The sequence below is a fragment of the Acipenser ruthenus genome, chromosome 18 (assembly GCF_902713425.1).
Source record: "Acipenser ruthenus chromosome 18, fAciRut3.2 maternal haplotype, whole genome shotgun sequence".
Lineage (NCBI taxonomy): Eukaryota > Metazoa > Chordata > Actinopteri > Acipenseriformes > Acipenseridae > Acipenser > Acipenser ruthenus.
This window is the reverse complement of record NC_081206.1, coordinates 19,013,285-19,033,660: the sequence shown is the minus strand read 5'-3', so window position 1 is coordinate 19,033,660 and position 20,376 is coordinate 19,013,285. Positions and strand designations below refer to the sequence as shown.

General features: G+C 37.8%; 2 protein-coding genes across 2 annotated transcripts; both read right to left on the bottom strand.

Annotated features, from left to right (window-relative positions):
• Nucleotides 1-746: 746 nt before the first annotated feature.
• Nucleotides 747-3,180, bottom strand: LOC117421878 (apoptosis regulatory protein Siva-like). Its single transcript, XM_034036338.3, has 4 exons — nt 2,962-3,180; nt 2,602-2,784; nt 2,127-2,277; nt 747-934 (listed from the first exon to the last, which is right to left on the bottom strand). The coding sequence occupies exons 1-4, from the start codon at nt 3,077-3,079 to the stop codon at nt 886-888; spliced, it is 501 nt and encodes a 166-aa protein (XP_033892229.3). The 5' UTR covers nt 3,080-3,180; the 3' UTR covers nt 747-885.
• Nucleotides 3,181-6,596: 3,416 nt separating this feature from the next.
• LOC131698640 (adenylosuccinate synthetase isozyme 1 B) lies at nt 6,597-20,009 on the bottom strand. Its single transcript, XM_058991409.1, has 13 exons — nt 19,679-20,009; nt 16,758-16,860; nt 16,597-16,659; nt 15,830-15,880; nt 14,316-14,382; nt 13,811-13,918; nt 12,857-12,938; nt 11,938-12,064; nt 11,297-11,451; nt 10,439-10,563; nt 9,601-9,698; nt 8,510-8,659; nt 6,597-7,403 (listed from the first exon to the last, which is right to left on the bottom strand). The coding sequence occupies exons 1-13, from the start codon at nt 19,865-19,867 to the stop codon at nt 7,351-7,353; spliced, it is 1,371 nt and encodes a 456-aa protein (XP_058847392.1). The 5' UTR covers nt 19,868-20,009; the 3' UTR covers nt 6,597-7,350.
• Between the last annotated feature and the right edge of the window lie 367 nt (nt 20,010-20,376).

The window sequence follows — 20,376 nt, the reverse complement described above, 5'->3', positions numbered from 1 at the left end:
CCCTGTGTTACACATAATAGGGTGACCAGCTGACCCCGTCTTCTACTCATATATATTAAACATGTGTATAGAGGCACTCAAACATTTCAAGCTTGCATAATTAGTGCCAGTCCTGTATCGGTGCCCTTGGTGGTCACACACACCACACTGTTGGGGGTGGGGAAGAGAAAGAAATAGGAAAATATGCTGACAAAGGGCATCTTTGCATTAACGGTTTTCAGTACAGTATTTTGGGATTTAGAATTCTGAACACATCTCTGGATATTCCTTTGTACCAGAGTAGTTCAGGTGGGATCCTATTTGAAACAGGATGTGAATTGATTGCCAAAACACCATTAGTAAAACATGGGTGTTTGCTGCCACCTGCTGGTTCAGCAATGTGAACACCACGTCATACTGCTGGTGGAACACAAGTACTAAAGATTTATATTTAAATAAACTTCCACACTGTTTGCAAGATTTGTTTTAAGAGATGTAGGGAACATAGTGACAATGACCAGTATTAATATAAATATATAGAACTGCATACAGCTTTAGAATTGCAGGAAGTGGAATGGGTATAGAATGAATGCATACTTTGCAAGTGTGAAAAAAAAAACAACCTCCAAACACTGGCTTACTGCAACACTTTACATGGTCAAGTTTCGATCAACAGCCCATGCCAAGCATTAAAACACATCTATCTGAATTTCAGACCCACACAGGGAAGAGAAGGGTGTGTAAACATTTGGAATGGAAACAGTATAGATAATTTAAATGTTTTTAATCAAATCACATAATATATACACAATGTAAATAAATACACAATAAAATTGTAAAAAAAAGCAGTCCAGAAATTTTACATGGAAAGAGATTTGCCAGTCCAGCAGATTTTATCTCCCTTCATTAGGCAATGCAGTCACAGCATAGCACTCTGTCATAACGGTCACTGTAACTGAAAGAAAGAAACTTGATTAATCATGTCACATTGCAAATGCTAGTTGCACTCATTGATCACTAATGATCCATTACCATATGGTCATGGGACTACTATAAAAACTACATTCCTATACCAAATATATTGCCTTTAGCACTTGATACAGTATATGGCGATTAGGGGTGTAACTATTGATTGTGGATCGAACAGTGATGCATTCTTTAAATCAAACAGCAGAGGTATGTAACATTTGTATCAAGACCAAAAGCACAATATAACCAAGGCTAAGTTTCAAGGTTTTATTTTTGATCATACAACATCCCTTTAAACTTCGAGCCAATTCTGTTTCCCAATTAAACTCAGAACAACCTGTTAATTACAAAACATGCCACTTGTTTACCTTCATATCTTGACTAAGCCCGATACCGTTTCGCTTAATTTTGTATTTCAAACAGACGTGACAAATTGCATTTATTGCTCATCGCCGATACAAATTGAATGTGTGTGCTTCTGTTATTTTCACTAGTTTAACGGAGTTGTCAGACAGATTTCCTTTCAGCATAAAATACCCAGTACAGAACGCATGCTGATAGCAAGTCCATCATTTAAAAATCTCCTTTATTTGTAGCAAAGAATTCTTAAAACCAGTCTTTAGATTAGTAGTTCTCTCTCTACTTGGATGCAGAGACAGCTTAACTACCAATCATTTAAAAGGGAGGTAGAGATCGGGAAAATAAAAAACCTGCAAGATTCAAGCCCTAAATATAAAACTCCTTGTAGTTCACCAAGTGGTTATGGAATGAAGTGAGTTATGGTTGGCATGAATACACTCACTTGTTTGCAATGGCTAATTTGTCTCTATTTAGCCAAAACTTTTAGGTTAAACTGAACACTTCAAAAGCTGCATCTAACAGACCATCTCTATCAAATTGAGATTCAACAATGATTATTCTCGAGCAGGGGTGTCCAATGATGGTCCTGTAGGGCCATTCCACTTCATGTTTAACAGGCAAAATTAGATCAACTCCAGAATGCTCATTAAAACTTTAGACTCTACTCAGTCTAACAGTTAATACCCACTGAATCATATTTTAGTAAAACCAATTAAGAGAAATTAGGTATGAAAAACACTTTACATGTAGAACATGAATATTATATTCAAGACAACGAAAGTAAATGAAGTATAAAATATAAAAAGCACTGTCCCTACTCTGTGACTGTGCACACAGAGCAGCACACACTGGTACAGCTGCTGCATGTTCTACTGCATCCCCTGCAGGTGGCGCGCTCGCACTGCGCACAGGACTCCTTAACACTGGCAGGCTTCAGACACACAGAGCAGGCAGGAACCCCAGAGGCAACTGTTTGAAAAGGATAACATTTGAACAAGTTGTAACAAAGTGTATGCACGCCACACATTTAAAAAAGTTAATAAAATAATTGTTTTGATTTACTCTGCAGTGTCTCCATGGTAAACTTTGAAACTCAAGAATGTTTATGTAGTAATCCTACCTTGCAACAAACTAATTGCTTGTACTGCATCAATAAAGCTTATTAAAATAAACCCCCTAGTATTGAAGTTGACAAATGTGGACTAGTCGCTACTTCAAAACAGTTATAAATGCATTCAAAATACTCAAATCAGAAATATATTCAAGTTGACACAGGTTTAAGTAAATGTATACCAGCGTTGGGGACAGCAGAGTTTCTTTTCAGCGTCCCGTCCTGTCCTATCAAGGTCTGCCCACGCAAAAGCGCTGCAGCTGGGCTGGGCGACTGATCTCCAGTACGGCTTCTGCTGTCATCTGCCTTCCATATTTTCCCCATAATTGCTTTTGTTCCATTAAACAGCAAGTTCTTCGTTTTCTCTAAAAACAGATACAATTGCTTTGGCAGAGAACTTGCACGACAACAGAACGTGCGCATTAACCGGGTCTAAGCTTTAAGACTGAAATGACAGACTAATCAGAAATAAAGGCTTAACGCATATATTAACTCCATCATAATAATATTCCAAATTTAAAAGACGACAACAAACCGCTCACCATAAACCTCCTGTCGGTATTTATTCCCAAACACTCCTTGGTTCATTTGTTTCTGTCCAATGTGCATTTTGTACTGCAGGGAAAAAGTTTCACTGAAAGGATATGTTCTTTTGGGCATTGTGTTTTCAGTAAAAAAAACAAAGGATAAACGAAAAGTTTAAAAACCAGCCAAGTAGCACAGCCCACAAATAATACGCGTGGAACTTCGCGGGAAAACAGCGACCTTTAAACTTTGACAGAATGACGTCGGCGCAAAAAGTCATGTGTCTAATTAAGAGACAGTTCCAGTGTTTGCCCGTTTCTGTTTGAAATATTTATATTCGTGGTAGTACTGTAAGTCATGTGAGAAAGTCTGGAACTTGTAGTTCATACATGTATATATTTTATATGTGATTACAATTAACATATTGAGGTCGTAACATATTGCTATTTGGAGATAAATCAATCAGCATGTTTCTAATCTTCCAATACAGTCATTTTGTTCCTGTTCCAATTTTTTTAAATAGCTTTAACACGATATCCTTCTTCTTCTTCTTCTTCTTCTTCTTCTTCTTCTTCTTCTTCTTCTTCTTCTTCTTCTTCTTCTTCTTATCATTATCATTATCATTATCATTATCATTATCATTATTATTATTATTATTATTATTATTATTATTATTATTATTATTATTATACGTTATTGGTGCAAATGCAGTCTCTTTCAGAAGTTCTTATATTCTTTTCTTTGGTACAGATTTAATTGCTAGAAAGTGTGATAAAACACAGAAAAGGTACCATGCTCTAACAAAATTTACGAAGCCCTGTTCGTAAAACCTTTAAGGACTGTTTCGTGCAGTTCGCAAAATTGTATTTAACAAGAGTTTTAGAGAAGGTTAGAAGTGTATTCTCAGTCTTCAAAGTACATTAAGACTACTGAAGGGATTTGTCATGTTAATAAGTTACTTTCCTTTTTTATTATATACTTTTAGGTGTTGGTCTAGGCGTACAGAAAGCCAGTGTCTGACAAGAGATCTTAAAACACTTTTTTTTAACATTAGAAACGTACACCATTGTCAGTTTCAGGATTGACATGTCCACTTTGAAGACAACATTCTCACAGCCTCCTAGTACACCCCCATCAGCTCACAAGTAAGTGGCAAGCTTGTTCAATGTTTTGTTTGTTTGTTTGTTTGTTTTAATGCTAAGATAATTATTTACGGCTTACTACAAATGTCCTTCTTCAACCACTGAAAATAATGAATGTCTGAAGTGAGTGGTTTGACAAGTGACCACTAGGACTATAAGGCTATAATCTTGTCCCCCATAAAACTGTAATTCTGTATAGAGATTTTCCATTTACTAACTGTTGCCAGTTGTAAATGGTGCAAAAATAACTAAAATCAACATATTCCCTGCCTGGATAAGCCACAGGTGATTTTTTGTACAGCATGTTACAGCACTCCTGAAATAAATTGTCGATGCAATCCAGGCAGATACCCTGGTACTGTACAATGCTCTAATAATCCAGCTGTGGTTTATCCCACAGGGTATACAATTGGTGAAATTGACTGCCAAACCTGGTAAACCGGAAAAAAAGCCTGGTAAAAAACTGTAAAAACAAAAAAACAAAAACCAAAACAATAGCAATTGAATGTTTGGATATGGTGCTGTTGTTTCAACCCAGTGAATAACTTCATATGGCTTTTTTGATAGTTCTTTGTTGTCTGCAGCAATGGGTGTGCAGAAAGCAATGGAAACCTCCTATCTCCAAGCAACAACGTTTGTAGGAAGACGTTCACCAGAAAGGATGCTCTTCGATGCCCTAAAGATGTGTACGGGCAACCATCCACCTACCGCTGGAAGACTGAATACGATCAAGCATACAACCTCAACGATGATGTAGGCTTAATCTCACATGGTGGTGGTCTGTGCAGTGGCTGGGTCACCTTCCAGAGATTTGGTTAAAAACACTGTGGTCTGTTTTAATTATAAGTGGCTGGGTTTGTATTGTATGTAGTAATGGTAAAATGTGGGACAGTAAATCATGCAGTGCAATAATATCGAAACTGTTTAGATGAGGGCTGTCCAACACATAGCTGGAGCCTTATACAGTGTAGCTTATTGAGCTCCCCAGTATGGCTTTTTTCATTTAGAGTATCCCATTCAAGGCTCAATGGGTTTGACAAGACTACACAGATAAGTTTGTGTTGTGTTTAAGCATGTCAGATGTTTATGAGCACAAACATACTGAAATGGTGTCTTTTGCGGTCTGGTTAAACCTCATGTCTTTTTTAAAATGTCTTTGCTACTATAGTCAGCTATTCAGTTTTAGTAAATTAAACTATTTTATGAGACAGCCTTTCATTTCTTCCATGAGTAAAACACATTTCTGTACATCTTTAGAACTTTAGTATGGCTTTTTTTAACTAAAAAGATGGTGGTTAGAATAATTTGATCTCGTTTTTCATGTCACTTTCACCTCCAGGGTACGTGGAAAAGGGAGACCCTCTGATTTCTGCTGAGTCAACCCAGGAATATCTGCACTTGGACATGCTCCAGTTGTGGCTTCACTGAAGACAGCATTGAGTTCAACAGCTCTTGTTAGATTCGAAGAATAAAGAGGATGTGCATGCTTGTTTCCTTGGTAACAGCTATCATTCGGACATTTTGAATTAGTCAAAATAAAAAGACATCTGTGTAGTTTCTGTTACGGCTGGTTTCAGACTCTAATTAGCACTCATTTTGGACTACCTTACTTGAGGTAATATGAGGCAGTCCAGCACTGGTGAGACTTTGGGTCTGTGAAACCAGCAGTTAATAAAAATGTACTACAGTAAACTGCCATTTGTCTCTTTAGGCCCAGTACAGATTAAAGAAAATCGTTTTTAAACATGCCAGATATTTTTTTTACTGTGGTACATTTTACTGTTTTAAGTTGACAGTTTGAGTTCTGAGAGGTGCCTTGATTTTTAAAGCAGGTGTCGTCATTGACCGATATAGAGAGTGACCTATGAACTCAAACTCAATACATCATGAATGGCGTTTGTTTGTGATGTGTCCTGGCATGATGCAGCACACAAAAACTACTCAGCACTCGAGAATGTTCCTTGAAGATGCAATTTAGGAAGTCCTGCCCTTATAAGCACTGTAAAGTGTTTTAAAGCATAGTGAAATCATGATAAACCACAAGTAACCACTGTAAAGCACAGAGAGGTATGGAAAGTATATAAAAATAAAAAACCTGGCAAACCATGGTAAACTAAAAACATCATCGCTTTTAAGTAACGCCAAACAGATACACATAATACAAGAGAGCCCTAATTATTTGAAACTGTTTGTTCAATGTGTAGGTTGCATAACTTAAGGAGAGGTCTGGTGCTGTCCTAGATTAAAGAAAGCTGTGCACATGTGCACTTGAGTTTCTTAAACTTATAATTACCAATGCTAATTTAAACAGAAATACATCTTAGGTACATTTTGTGTTCCTTTCAAAACTACACCTGTGAGTTAATGAATGGAAGGTAAGATTATGGAATTATTCATTTCAGTTAAAACCCCTTGCTTCTTGAATCCGACCCTGTGTTTTGTCAATTCAGAATTGACTTTCTCTGAGAAGTAAACAAAACCATTAAAAGGTACACAAAAACACCTAAGGGGAATTTTCAGCAAGCTTTTTAATCATTTATCCAATATGTCTCTATGGTTTACAGGAAAATATAATGCAATTATAATACAAAATACAACTGTATTGCAGATAAGGTTTAAGTTGTACAAGTGTTGGACAGACTGGGTTCAAAGAAACAATACAAACCATGCTGATGAGCCACAGTAAATTCAAGTGAGGGGCATACTGATGACATGGAGAGAACCCGCAGGGCAGGCCTAGTAACCAAGAGCTTAAAATCCATTCTCCTCCCTTTCATACCTATTTCCTTAAGCTTGTACCATTGTTTATTTCACTGCTTTGAAGAACATCTCTCTCCCTCCATGTTGATCTACTAGCGTATTTCAACCACAGTTTCAGCAAGGCACATGTTAATTAGTAGGAAAGGAACTCAGTCTCAGTCCACCAAAGAAAGCAAGGAGGACTCCAATCAATAAGTGCTGACCAACATGGAGGAGAGGGATACTCAGTATTGCTGTCCTTTCAGAGACGTTTCAAATTAAATACATTCAAAAATGTGTAAGTGCAGTGAAAACAGTACAGATGCCAATAAAGGGTATGACTTTTAGTTTAAACCTCAGACCACACCTTTGTCTCGTTTTAAAGTGTCACCACTCATTGCCTAGTAAAGATTCAGTCGATTTTCACTATTTATGCATCACCATGAACATCACTTGGAACTACAGTGTGTTGAGCAGGCTGTCAGGGCGCCTGGCGGTTTTGATTGAGTGGAGGCAGACGGGTATTCAGAACATCTGGATCATTGACTCGCGGGCCTTTCCGACACCAACCCATTTAACTGGAAAGAGAAGAAGAACACAAGCAGAACGATTCATATTAATATACTGACCAGCAGGGCATCAGTAAGACTACTCTGTCCGTGCCTTTCAATTGAAGAGTTCCACGTTAAATTTCACACTAAAATGTTAATCCTTGGCGACAATTCACTACATTCTTCACTAGTTTCCACTGCTGTGCATTCTAATTAATTACAATGTAGACCTTGCAGGTCACTCTGGTTTGTTAATTTAAACTTTATCTGTAGGGACACTGATGTTAGTAATTAATAAACAAAATTAATAATGAAGTTTGTTAACGTGTATATTGCATGGGCTCCAGTGGTAGTCAGCTGGTTTGAAAATAACTATTGGGATACCATTTTTATACCAGTGTATCACCCTGAAGAAACCCTACCTTGAACAAAGATTTGCAGAACATAACCTCACCAGCAATGGCAACACAGTTACAATGGATTTGGAACAAATACTGCTGCATAGTGGTCATGATACTGTTGCACTCACTGGTACTGAAACTGCTTCTTCGTTTACCATTGTGATATCACTGGCATGTCAAATAAATTAAAATGTTACCAGTGGGGTACCATTCTAACAACAGTGCTTACCATTATAGCTGCTATTGTGTGATTGCTGCTTATACCATTGCCATTATTGAGCTACTGATTTAGGAGAAAGTGTTGAAAAAATTGAACCTCAACATTTTACAGCATATACCTAAGGTTTAACAAATAAGGTAATAGTATTATATTGCAGGAATAAGTAGTTACGATAGTTATATTGAGCTTAAATATAGTCCAGCACTGGATAAAAAAGCTTTTTAAACTGGAAAAAGCAATTAAAATATGTTTAGAGGGTTGCTAATCAGTCTTGTTAGATGTGTGCACTCAGAATTAGGATACATTTTAAAATCAGGCAAGACTAAGAAGTGGTATGCTTTAGAGAAACATATTAAATACTTGCCTCCCCACCATGCTTTTAAATATAATTTAACTTTCCTTTACTATACATCTTGGTATGCTTTCACTTGAGTATGTGGCAGTACACTTTTCCACTGCAGATTTGCTCAGGGTAAATGCTTTCACAAGTGGAATTTTTGGTGTAGACTCACTAGGAACACCGATATGGTTCTCCACAAATCGGATGTAGTTCTGTGCCTTGGGAGGCAGGTCGTCCCACTTCCTGGCAGCGGTGGTGTCACTCTTCCAGCCTGGCAGGGTCTCGTAATCCACCTCCAGTCGCTGCAGGACCTCTTGGTTAGCTGAAAGAAACCCAGAGACACTCAGCCAGTCAGACACTCATCTGCAAAAATGTTACAAGAGAATGTTTCAAATGCCTTCACGTAAGTTACATTAGCAACTTTATTTCCAATTTTATTTTTTTATTTTTTTATATTGCAAACTGGAGTAAAAAGTTTTGAAGAGTTGGGTTTTAACAACTAATAATGTACCTGTAATTTTCCATGTTGTGGTAAAAAAGAAAAGCTAGAGCACTTTTTTCTTCCTGCAGTGATTTGGAGGACAGAGCTCAAACTCCAGTGCACTAGAGTGGCCATTTTGAAAACAGCCTTGAAACAGACTTTAAAGTGTAAACAGTTGTCAGGATGTTAACAATGAAAAGAAAAACTACAGGTACATTATTTAAACAGTTGTAGCAACATGTGGGGATGTATAACGCTGTATTTTCCCACTACTTACTCTTTAATGACATAGAGGTGTGCCTGTGTTGTTACAAGTATTTTGCAGTTATGTTTTAAAATAAAACCGTTGTTAAAAAATATATCCATTGGTGGATATTAAAAGTAAATGTTAATCAATAGGTTAGGCAGTTGCTGTTTCTTGTGGTTGGCCAGTGTACTGTGGGTTTCCTAGATGTCAGCTTGCTTACTTTTCTATAGTTTTGATTGTTTTTACCCAATTCAAGATAGTACCATGACTTCCCCCAACTGAAAAAAGTATCAGGCTGTTGAAACAGAAGCATTATATAAAAAGTAAATCATCATAACTTAGATGTGCAGTGTGCAAAACTGTCTTGTGAAAAATGTTAAGTTTTATCATATTGTTATAATAGCTTTCCTTATCCCAATCACTCAAATGCTAGTACTAAGTAGGCCACCATGACCTGTTTTCACATGTGAAAGAGCAAAACATGTAAGCCTGATGGGAGAATGTAAAACAAACACACACCATGCCAAGACCATACCTGGGAAATATGGAATTCTCTTCCCATTTAACTTGTAGGCGATTCCCACTTTAATCTCATCCATGACATCCAGGATATCCAGTTTAGTTAAAGCTAAACTGTGGAGCAGACATTGGAAGACAAGGTATTATTCCCCACAATGAAGACCACAGGTTAACAAAAAAATAATAAAATACGGTAGTTTACTTTATTAAATGTGTCAAAGATCCATGAGTACAGACATTTTGAAAAGAGCTTTGAAACAGACTTTAAAGTTAAGGGTAAAAAGTGGTCAGGATGTTAACAATGAAAAGAAAAATGACCAGGTAGTTTATTTAAACAGTTGTAGTAACATCTGGGGATGGGCAAAGCTATGTTTTTTTCTGAACCCCGCTATAATTTAGCAATGTTATTTACTCCAGTTACTTAAAGAAATTTTGACCAGAGGTTTGCTTTCAAACAGTATGCACTGTCTACTATCCAGAAAAAAATAATCATTTAACTTACACATTTTATTAAAATATAATACAATAATGTATATGTTAAAGAATGGATACTGGCGCCAAAAGTGTGTTAGAGAAGAAATAATCAATTTAGAAGATTTTTTTTTTAAGTTTTCCCTTATTATGCATTGTGCCAATTCTGCATTCTTGGATATAGTGAAATACAAAATTTTATTAGCACAGCTTTTCTGAGAATAAATAAGTGGTAAGCGTTGCCATGCTTGACCAGTCGGGGCAGGAATTGAACTTGGAGTTGAAATACGACACTTGAGAGCATTCGTTCATAGCAGACCCTGACACTGTTACTTAATAGGACTGGCTAAATTTACACAGCAGTGAAAGGCTTGTCCACTTACGCAGTGAAGCCGTTAATCATGTTTGCATATCTCAGGATGACGAGATCCAGCCAACCACAGCGCCTCTTCCTGCCTGTGGTCACGCCCACTTCATGGCCTCTGGTCTGGAGCAATTCTCCAACATCCTGCAATGTAGTAAAAATAAATAAATAAATAAAAAATCATTCAAATTGACTTCTGGACAGTGTACTACCCCTACCACCAAGTATCACCACAGGGGTTGGACCTGGTATGTCCCTTATAAATGTCTACCATTACAATTATGTTTTCCCATGCTTTTCCCTTGGTTGTACAATGCATTTACCATAGTTTGCAGTAGTTTGTAATATGCTTTACTGGACCTCACTCAGCTTTACAATTCCTATTTTTTTATTTATTTTTTTACAATTGCTTTTGCTATGCTGTATTACACTTTACTATGATTTTACTATTGTAAATGTTCATAAGGGCAAGCGCATATAGGTCTGACTAATTTGGTCTGTAAATGGAAACCCTGACCTATATTGTGTAGTTTTGCGAATCAGTTTCAATCACTACTGCAAGAAAACACTCAGACATTAGTTAGTAAGCCTGATAAAGATAAAGCAGAAACAGCAGTACATAATTCTACACATAATATGATATTAAACACATTTAGGACCAATTATAATTTAGAAGTAGATATACCTATATGTTCTTGGGGTATCAAAGCCATTCAAGCATGCGAAGGTCAACAGTTTGGAGATACATAACTATTTTACTGTACCACACATTACTTTGAACAGTTACCCGTTGTGAGAGACATGTGATAAAACCACCAGACTGCAGAGTAACGGTGCATGTAATCTAATACAAGCCTCCTCAAGTCTGGTCACTCACATTATTCTGCTCTGTGGGGAAAGCTCCAATGCCCACTCGTGTGGTGTAGGCCTTCACCACCCCATAGACATCCCCGATGTTGAGCGGAGGGATCCCCAGGCCAGTGCACACCCCGCCCACGGTGCAGTTCGACGAGGTGACGAACGGGTATGTGCCTGGAAGCAAGAAATACACAACAGGAAGCACTGCCCTTATAAAAGTGCACCATGGGAAATGTTCACTGCAGGTTCCCTACGGTTGTACTGTGCATTACACATGGCTTACCATGGCTGGGTATGTGTTTTTATTGATGCTGTACTATACCCCTCTAGGCATTACAGTGCTTACCTATGTTTTACCATGCTTTAAAACACACTGGCTATGATTTGATTTTGCAACATTTATAAGGGTTTTATGAGAGGCTTTGCCTCTGAATCAAATTAATTTTACTGTTATTGCTATAATTTGTTATGATAGAGGTTATTCTAGGCAAACCTTCATGTCCCATTAGGCATGCATCTATCCAGATTATGTCTGTTTTGTAACCACACGCATTCATTTCCAATTGCAATTTGTTTGTTTTTTTACATCGACTGTGTATAGTATGAACACATGTATGCTTTTAGTCCCATATATAAAATCCAAGCTGGGAACAGACTTACCAAAGTCAATGTCAAGCAAGGCCGCGTTGGCGCCTTCTACTAGGATTTTCTTTGGAGGTCCATGAATAGCTTCATACATGAAATAGACACCATCCCTCACCATGGGCCGTATTCTCTCAGCATATTCCTGAGAAACACAAGCACGTCTTGTTAGTTTTAGTCTTCACGGGCAATTCCCTCTCCACCTGCATTTTCATCCCATTATCCCTTGCAACATTATTGCAGCTTGCTGACTATGGGGGAGGCAGGGCTGGAGGAGAGAGAGGCGTCCCACCACAGACACTCCTGTTTCTCTTCAGTGTTCTCTCTTTCGGGGTCACACAGGTATTATGATCTCTCCTCCCATGGTCTATGCTACACATAAGAATCTATAGTATCCAGGGTAAAAGGTGAAACAGAAAATAAAAAAAAACCACGAAAGAACAAGGGGCATTTTATATACGAAATTGAAAATTAAGCTTTGGTTGGTGCACAAGCCTGGGGTATCTTCAAAGCTGCATTTTAACTGGCACTTAAAATAACTTTAAGTGAATACTATAAGGTTTAGCTGTTCTGTATCTAACTGGAACATCTTTTCTAGAACATGACATCCATTCATTTATTTTTCTTACATATTTATTTTTATTAGGTTAGATTTCTGAAAAACAAACCAAAGAAAATGTCAAGTGAATAGATGTGTCATATTGCTTGGTAATATTACTATTTTGAACACATCACATATACAGCACACACTTCTGTGTTCATGTGCTGCTCTCACATTGCCGATCAATCAAGTGTTGTGCAAATGGGACCCCTGACCAGTATTCTGTAACAGATAAAAAGCTGTAACCCCCTGCACCCCCATCACAGATTGTCTTACTGACAGCAGACTCTTATACACAGTTTAATAATATTCTGAGACTACTTCCTCAGTCCTTACCTTTAGTTTTTTCAGTTGACCATCAATGTCTATCTCCAGACTGGGAAACATAGACTGGTGCTGTTGGGCCAACTGCTTAAATCTGCAACACAGTTAAAAACAGAATAAGATCAATTGCATACCAGAGTTAAGAGAGGCACTGCGATTAGGAGAGAAGCAGTGAGGTCTTGTGGTCAGAGCTAAGCAAACCACCAGAGGTCCTGGGTTTAAATACCAGTCATACTTTAACATAGCTGCCTTTTCATGATTTTATATATATATAAGGGGCAGTTGAGTCAGCTATGGGCAACAGCTGGACTCCCTGCCTAAGCAGAGTTTGGAGAATGCAGGGAATGACAGCGGCTGATTGTGGCTACGTGTTCTCAGCTAGCTAGTGGGCACGGCTCGGCAGGGATACCCTGCTTTTAAAAAGTGCTTCTGACAACAGGTGGTGTTTATCACTAAAACAAATCTCCCCGCTGCACAGGTAAAGGCAGATTTGACCAGGTTGTCATAATGTATCAGACTAGTCAGTGTAGAGCTCCTATACAAGATAGATAGGACACAGCCATTGTACGTCAAACCTTGTTTTATTAGGATTTTTGTTTTTGTTTGGACTGTTTAGTTTGACTCTTTTTACTGAGCTGTAACAAACAGATGTCTGCTTCAAGGACAGAATTCAATTTGAGTTCAATAGAAAATCATGTGTTAGTTCATGCATCTTGAGAGCTGCTAATCCAGCTGTGATGAAACTTGGTACGGACATTCCTGAAGGTATCTATATCAAATCTAGGTTGTGGTGATATATTTCTGCAGCAGTTCTAGCTTCTGATTGGGTTTTGAACCGCTCTCACAAATCGCATTAAATTTGCATTCGTAATGAGATGCTATTGTACATGCTGGTGAATGAATGCAGGTCAAAGTTCAGCACTGTGTTCTTTGTATTCTTGATAACTAGAGCAGACTGGGTCATACCTTGAAGAGAAATCCTTAAAGTCAGCAAGCAGGTCACACACCCGGAGGCCAGTTCTCGCTGCTTTACTGGAGTATGTCGGCCCGATTCCCTTCTTGGTAGTTCCAATGCTATAGAAATGAACATCTCTTTGTTGAATGTGATGTTCAGCTGCTGAACATCACATTCAACAAAGCAGTACTGTGCAAGCAAGGGATATCGTTATTTTAATCTCTTGTGCATAACCAGATGCATTTTGTTTATTAAGATTGAGATTACACATAAAAAAGGTCTAATTTAAAAGAAAAGAAAACTTGTACTAGTGCATTGAGTTTGTTCATTTAAACACAACGCACTGTATGGTTAACCTGTTTCAATTAGCCTGTGTCGTATCTCTACCTTTTTAGATGATTGCAAATACATCTATAATAGTAGCATTTACTGTACATACATACAACACTGCAATGGGATTTTGTTTGCAGCCTCAAGTATGAAAAGGGCACTTGATAGTCTAAATGTGCTATTTACTTTTTCCCATCTTGTTCTTGTCTCTCGACTTCCTGAAGCCCGTCCACTTTCTGGTGAAAATCAAACACTGTCAACGAGAGAAAGGTGCAGGATAGTCAAACTATGTGAAAAGTTGCCTCCATATAGCCCCAGGTTTGCATACTTTCAATAGCTTATGCTAAAGAGAAATGGTATCAAGTTTGATCACAGTTGGGTATGAGGTTCTGGATATGTGTAATATAAAATGCTGCAATCTTTACAGTGTTTTAGCTACATTATAATGCTTTCTCTATATAAGGTGACCCTTTGTAGCGTGCATTTGCTCATGTATTATCTTAACTATGGCTTAATAATGAGCATAATACAGCATTATAATGATAGAGAATTGTACATTAGTCCAATGGATATCCATCCCATAAATGTCCATGAGGTTTGAGGTTGTATCTATTCCATATACAAACTCATAGGGCTAGTTAAAGTTATTTAAAGTAATTGTAGAATGTACAGCACACTACATTTTCTCTGCTATGCACATCCATTCGTTACATAGGTCTAAGGTTAAAGACATCTCTGTTTGCAAGTCATGCTTTTAGACTGTCTTGCACTTCCTGTGCCTTTCACAATGCCTCACAATACACCTGAGGCATGGGTTGTATCTACATTACAGCTGGTGGGTTGTATCAGTGCATTACAGCTGGCGGGTTGTATCAGTGCATTACAGCTGGCGGGTTGTATCAGTGCATTACAGCTGGTGGGTTGTATCACTGCATTACAGGTGGCGGTTAAGAGCTACAGGCCACTTAAATATTTAGCCTTTTCATAATTATTAGTCTAACACTGTCAGAAAGTAAATAGAATCGTACAAATTTAAAATAAGAATACATGGATGTGGTTGGCCGCAATGACAGTGCCTTTGAAGCCCTCGTTTTAGTACTGAGTGCAGTCAATCTCTAGAACCGGGGTTGAGCGTGGTTGAAGGGACCGTATATGAGAGAAAAAAAAACAGCTAAGTACAGGTTAGTTCACCCCTGAAATTGAATAGTGTAGCAGTCACCTTTGAAGAAACCATTTATGGGATCAGAATGTAGAACAAATATCCCATCCTTGTATTCTCCACTGGAAGTAAATGGATAAAACATCTTTTGCTAGTGCACTTATTTTCTATTTTTTTTTTAAGAAGGGACAAGAATCTAGTGAGGGATACTAAGATATTTAGTAAATAATGGGTCTGAATGGGGTAAAATAGGCAACAAATGACCCACCCAGAGCACCACAAACCAGCAGGGTCGAGACACAGTACAAAATGTAAAGCCAATGCCAATGTTAAATATATTGATATCTTAATTTTGGACCAGTGTTGAGAGATTATAAACTTCTACTACTGCCCAAACATATATAAAAATAGATCATTATTATGGTGCACTGGATGTGGTTGCGATGCTTGTCCAGCAAACCAATCCAGTAATACAGATTTTTTTTTTCATACAGAAGATTTCACCTACTTTAAAAAAGTTGTAGGTATGGTAAATACATACCAATATGAGCTCGATCTGAAATGATCAATCTTTTTTGCCAGTCTTTTAATCCTGTAAAGAAAAAAAGACTCAGTGAGACTGGAAGGTTAAAACTGCATTAATACAAACTAAACAAAGTCCTATGGTCTTTGAGCCTTGTATACTCAAACTCCAAAAGTGAACTCAGCATTCTGAGCTGCAGATTATTATTGAGGAGGAAAAAAACTATTGATTTCAAAACTTCAATACATGATAAATTCCACAATCATTCCCATAAAACAGCCTTATTCCTATAAACTGCCACCTATTGTAAGGTGTTACCAATTAAATAAATACAATATCATACATGGAGAAAATGGTAAAGGGTGTTGTTCAATACTCAAGGGGCTTTCTGAACATGGGACTTGAGTATATATTAAAGAAGAGTGTCAGTAACACACATCCCATGCAATAGCTATACATTCTAAATTAGAGCGATCCGTATATTGAAAAAGTTGACCATGACATCTGTCAACTGTGTGTTCAAACTAGTGCGTATACGAATTAGAAATAAAATGTTTAATCACAGTTTAATAAGCGATTCTCGGATAGAAGCAAAAAATGTGACAAAGACTGGTGGATGAACAGACAGACATCAATATGTATCCAGAATCTGATATGCTCAATAACTTAAACCAAATAATGTTAACACCATGTTTTATAACAATTGGATAAGCGGTTCTCTATACGGAAAGATGTGTGGATTGTGTCATACTGTGCTCCAGAATTTAGTACAAAAATGTCCGTACCTTTCTTCTCATTTTTATCACCTTCTTCAAACAAGCCAGGCAGATGTATGACAACACCGTTTCCTGCAGATGGCATTAGATATCACAGGTTAGACGCTAGAAACCTCCCCTAGGTTAATTATACAGACTTGCAGTATGGTAACCATTAAAACGTGACCTACCGATCAAGGAAATGGCTTTTTGGTTGATGATCCCGCTGGGTAAGAGATGGAAATCATACTCCTTTCCCTCCACCACCACTGTGTGACCGGCATTGTTTCCACCCTGAAAGTAACAGAATGGTGAGAAAGTTCTTTTTATTTATGAAACTAGAAATTTTTGTGATGAACAAATGCAAATGTCACCATCAGCATCATGAAAAAGATCCCAGTGGCCTCTGTATGTAAATATAAAAATTACTTTACAAAGAGACTCAAGATGTAAGTAACAATGTCTGACATTGGACTGGGGTTATGGCTTATAGTGGGGAAACTATTGTCCCCAAAGCCAAAGATTAAGGGCAATATTTTCCCAAAGAGACAAAAGTTTTCAACAAAACCCTGAATACCCAATTCATATATGTTTTGTTAACCCATAAAAAAAATGTTAATAGCCTTTGGCTCCCAGATGGCAGCACAGCGTTCTTGCAGATGGCAGTTTAGGGCTTGTGTTTCTCCATGGTTTCTGTGTTTTTGAAGTGGAGATACTGCTGAATGATGGTGATAGATGTTACCATATTTGTGGTTTTAGTGTCTTTTTCATTTAGAATTTTTCTTCTTCAGAAAACTGAGGAAAAAGTGCTTCCACAATATGTTCTTTATTCAACATCATGACAGAGGAGCTATGAATGGGTGCTTGGTATGGATATGTACTATTGTTATTTTGTTGCTATGGATATTTGACGTTGTAAAGGACTTCTGAGAGTATAGTGCAAACTAAAAAATGTAGGCCAAGTTTTTTATATAACATATATCTGTGTCATTATAGCTGTTATTGGACCTTCTCAAAAGTAGACTTGAATAAAACAGGAAAAAGGCACTCCACTGCCCTTCAAATCAGAAACCTTTCACACCTTCCCATATAGGATCTGTTTATACCTCATACCTGCATTTGAAATTGACTCTCCAGATCAATAGTCTGTCAGGGGCGGGGCTGGGATTTGAACCCAGATCTCACATGACCTCACATTGCTCCTGCACTGCTAGAGAGCTGCTGGGGGACAAGTTCCTTGCTTCCTCTTCAGAAGGAGCTATTTTAATAGTGAAAGCTGAGGTGTGGTGACTCGCTTGTTAATTAATTTGACCAATTAAGCTTCTAATAAGCACTTAATTGATCCAGTTAAGTAATTTTGGGTACAGCTGGAACAAAAACCAGGAGGGACACCAGCCCTCCAGGACCAGGGTTGCCCACCCGATATAGTATATAAACATGTAACATCAAAATCCTTGAACATATGACCTACAGCACATTTTCAAAGATTGGTAAGTTATGTTGTGTAAATCTCAGTTACTAAAATTATGCAAGGTAAAACCATGATGTGGATTCCTGTCTTATAACCATATGATGTCAGGCAGTGGTTCCCAACACTGGTCATTCCAACTGAGCTCTCAATTACTTAACCAGACCCTGCAACTGTTAAGAGCTGAAAACAATTAAAAAGGTCTAATTCAGCAAATGATCATTTCAATTAAGGATCTAGTTAAGTAACTGAGAGCTCGGTTGGAATGAAAACCAACAGACACAGTGGGTCCTCTGGGCCGGTTTGGGAACCATTGATGTAGGGCAAAGCAAAACATTAATAAAACCAGATTTATAGCTTAAAATGTTGAAAGTGGAAATCAAACTGTACTATTGAAACCTTTTAGAAGGGTAATAATCCCCATCAGGAGGTAAATGATGCATACAATTCAGATAGGACTGCTGCCAACCTCTCAATCTCAATCCAGCTGAGACCTCTTAAGTGCCAAGCATCTTCAATGATGAGTTACAAAAATGTTTGCATGGCAGCCTGAGTTGATTCTATTATTTATAAGCCAAAATAAATTATGTTCTAAGAACCATATATATATATATATATATATATATATATATATATATATATATATATATATATATATATATGTGTGTGTGTGTGTGTGTGTGTGTGTGTGTGTGTGTGTGTGCCGGTTATATGGTACAGTATTTTAACGTACGTACACTATCACACCACCTTAAACACCACTAGGCAACTGCTGTTTAGGCTACAAACTGGTATGCTACCAATTTGCTGTGACATTTCTAAGTGTGAGAATGTGGAGTTGAGAGACGGTTCAGAACACAGCCTTCCCTGTAACGGAATCCCTCCGCCGTCCTCGCGTTCATCAGCAGGGCTTCCCAACTTGGGACGAGTATTAAACGACTCTTATTTCACTGGGCGATCACCTGCCTGTATTTATAGTTGCCAGGCTACTTTTTGTGTGGGACACATTCAATACCACTGGTCTAGCAATAGTGCGTCTATTTTAATTAATATGCACAGCAAGGTTAAATCTACAGTTTTATGTATGTTTGTACACAGACATTAATCTTCACATTATACATGCTTGGTATTCAATAAGAGACTTTACAGTCAGATTTATCAGTGCGAGGTGTAAAGTCTGCGCTACTTTGCGTTTTCATAAAATTAAAACTATTCATTCTACAAAATTAAAAGATATAACAGGCTATAATATATTCATATACTTTAAAGTTGTTTGAAGATTACATTTGAAGTCTGTTAACAGACACCAAACTGTATTTTATTTAAAGCATTTTTGAAAAGCATTCTTTAGAAGTTAAAACTTTGTGAATAGGGCCACGTTAAATGAAAATTATTTGTTGAACTTCTGTAACATTTAAGATGGTTTCGCTTTCCTAAAGTAGTGGTGCATATTGCACCGGGACAGAATGATTTCTGGTCCTACCCCGTATTAATTCACGTAATACCGATACATTAAATACTAAACCAATTGGCTGATGTAGGCACAGTCTTGGTTATTGACTAACTGTTTAAAGTTACAAAGTTATGCATGAAATACACTACCAAAAAATGCATTCGCCTAAAAAAAAAAAAAATTCTTCTTACCTGGCACCTGCAAATTAAATCAGATTCTGTTGCAAGCAGATCGACCACTTTGCCCTTCCCTTCATCTCCCCACTGCGCTCCAAGAACGACTATGACTTTGTTCCCAAAGTCGCTTCTAGGTCGCTTGGCCCCAGAGCTCGGAGGGTTGGAGTAGTTCTTGTGATCTTTTGCTCCCCAGCCGCTGGACATCTTTACACCAACGCCGCTTCTGCTGCAGACAGACAGTCTGAAATAAACAGACGTCCTGTCTCTAAACTCAGAACACCGAGTAACCAAATACGGTCGAATACTTAGCCAGAGTTATGTCAGCAGCAGCAACTCACACACCTACACTTGTCCCCCGATATATATAGGAGACTAACGTAATGGGCTGCATCATGGGCTGGGTGGTTTTAAGTGTGATATACGAAGGTGTCGCACAGCTTGGGGATTTCTTCACTTGAGAATGTGCGTAACTCAATCTTAACTCGTTAGATATCCTACATTTCATATAGGATGCACAAATCAAGCTACTAAGCATTTGCGGTGTTGTATATAAGTTTAATGTCTGGCTTTGTGCATGTTTCACAGTAATTTGTGTCATATGCCAAATGACGGCACAGCTAGGCTAGCAGGTTCTTATCACGAGATGGTAAGTGGTGCGCACGAGATACCAACTAAGCTATGGAAACCAGTCATCAATTAAGAAGTGAGGTATT

Bases quoted from the DNA above. Each gene is read 5' to 3' on its own strand.
- LOC131698640 (XM_058991409.1), bottom strand. From the start codon at position 19,867: ATGTCCAGCGGCTGGGGAGCAAAAGATCACAAGAACTACTCCAACCCT. The intron at 12,939-13,810 runs GTATGACCCAGT...ACTGTGTTGCAG, and splicing joins TTTAAGGATTTCTCTTCAAG to ATTTAAGCAGTTGGCCCAAC. The intron at 11,452-11,937 runs GTAAGTCTGTTC...TCTTGCTTCCAG, and splicing joins CTTGCTTGACATTGACTTTG to GCACATACCCGTTCGTCACC.
- LOC117421878 (XM_034036338.3), bottom strand. From the start codon at position 3,079: ATGCCCAAAAGAACATATCCTTTCAGTGAAACTTTTTCCCTGCAGTAC. The intron at 2,785-2,961 runs GTGAGCGGTTTG...ATCTGTTTTTAG, and splicing joins ATACCGACAGGAGGTTTATG to AGAAAACGAAGAACTTGCTG. The intron at 935-2,126 runs GTAGGGACAGTG...TCTTTCTTTCAG, and splicing joins TCTGTGTGCACAGTCACAGA to TTACAGTGACCGTTATGACA.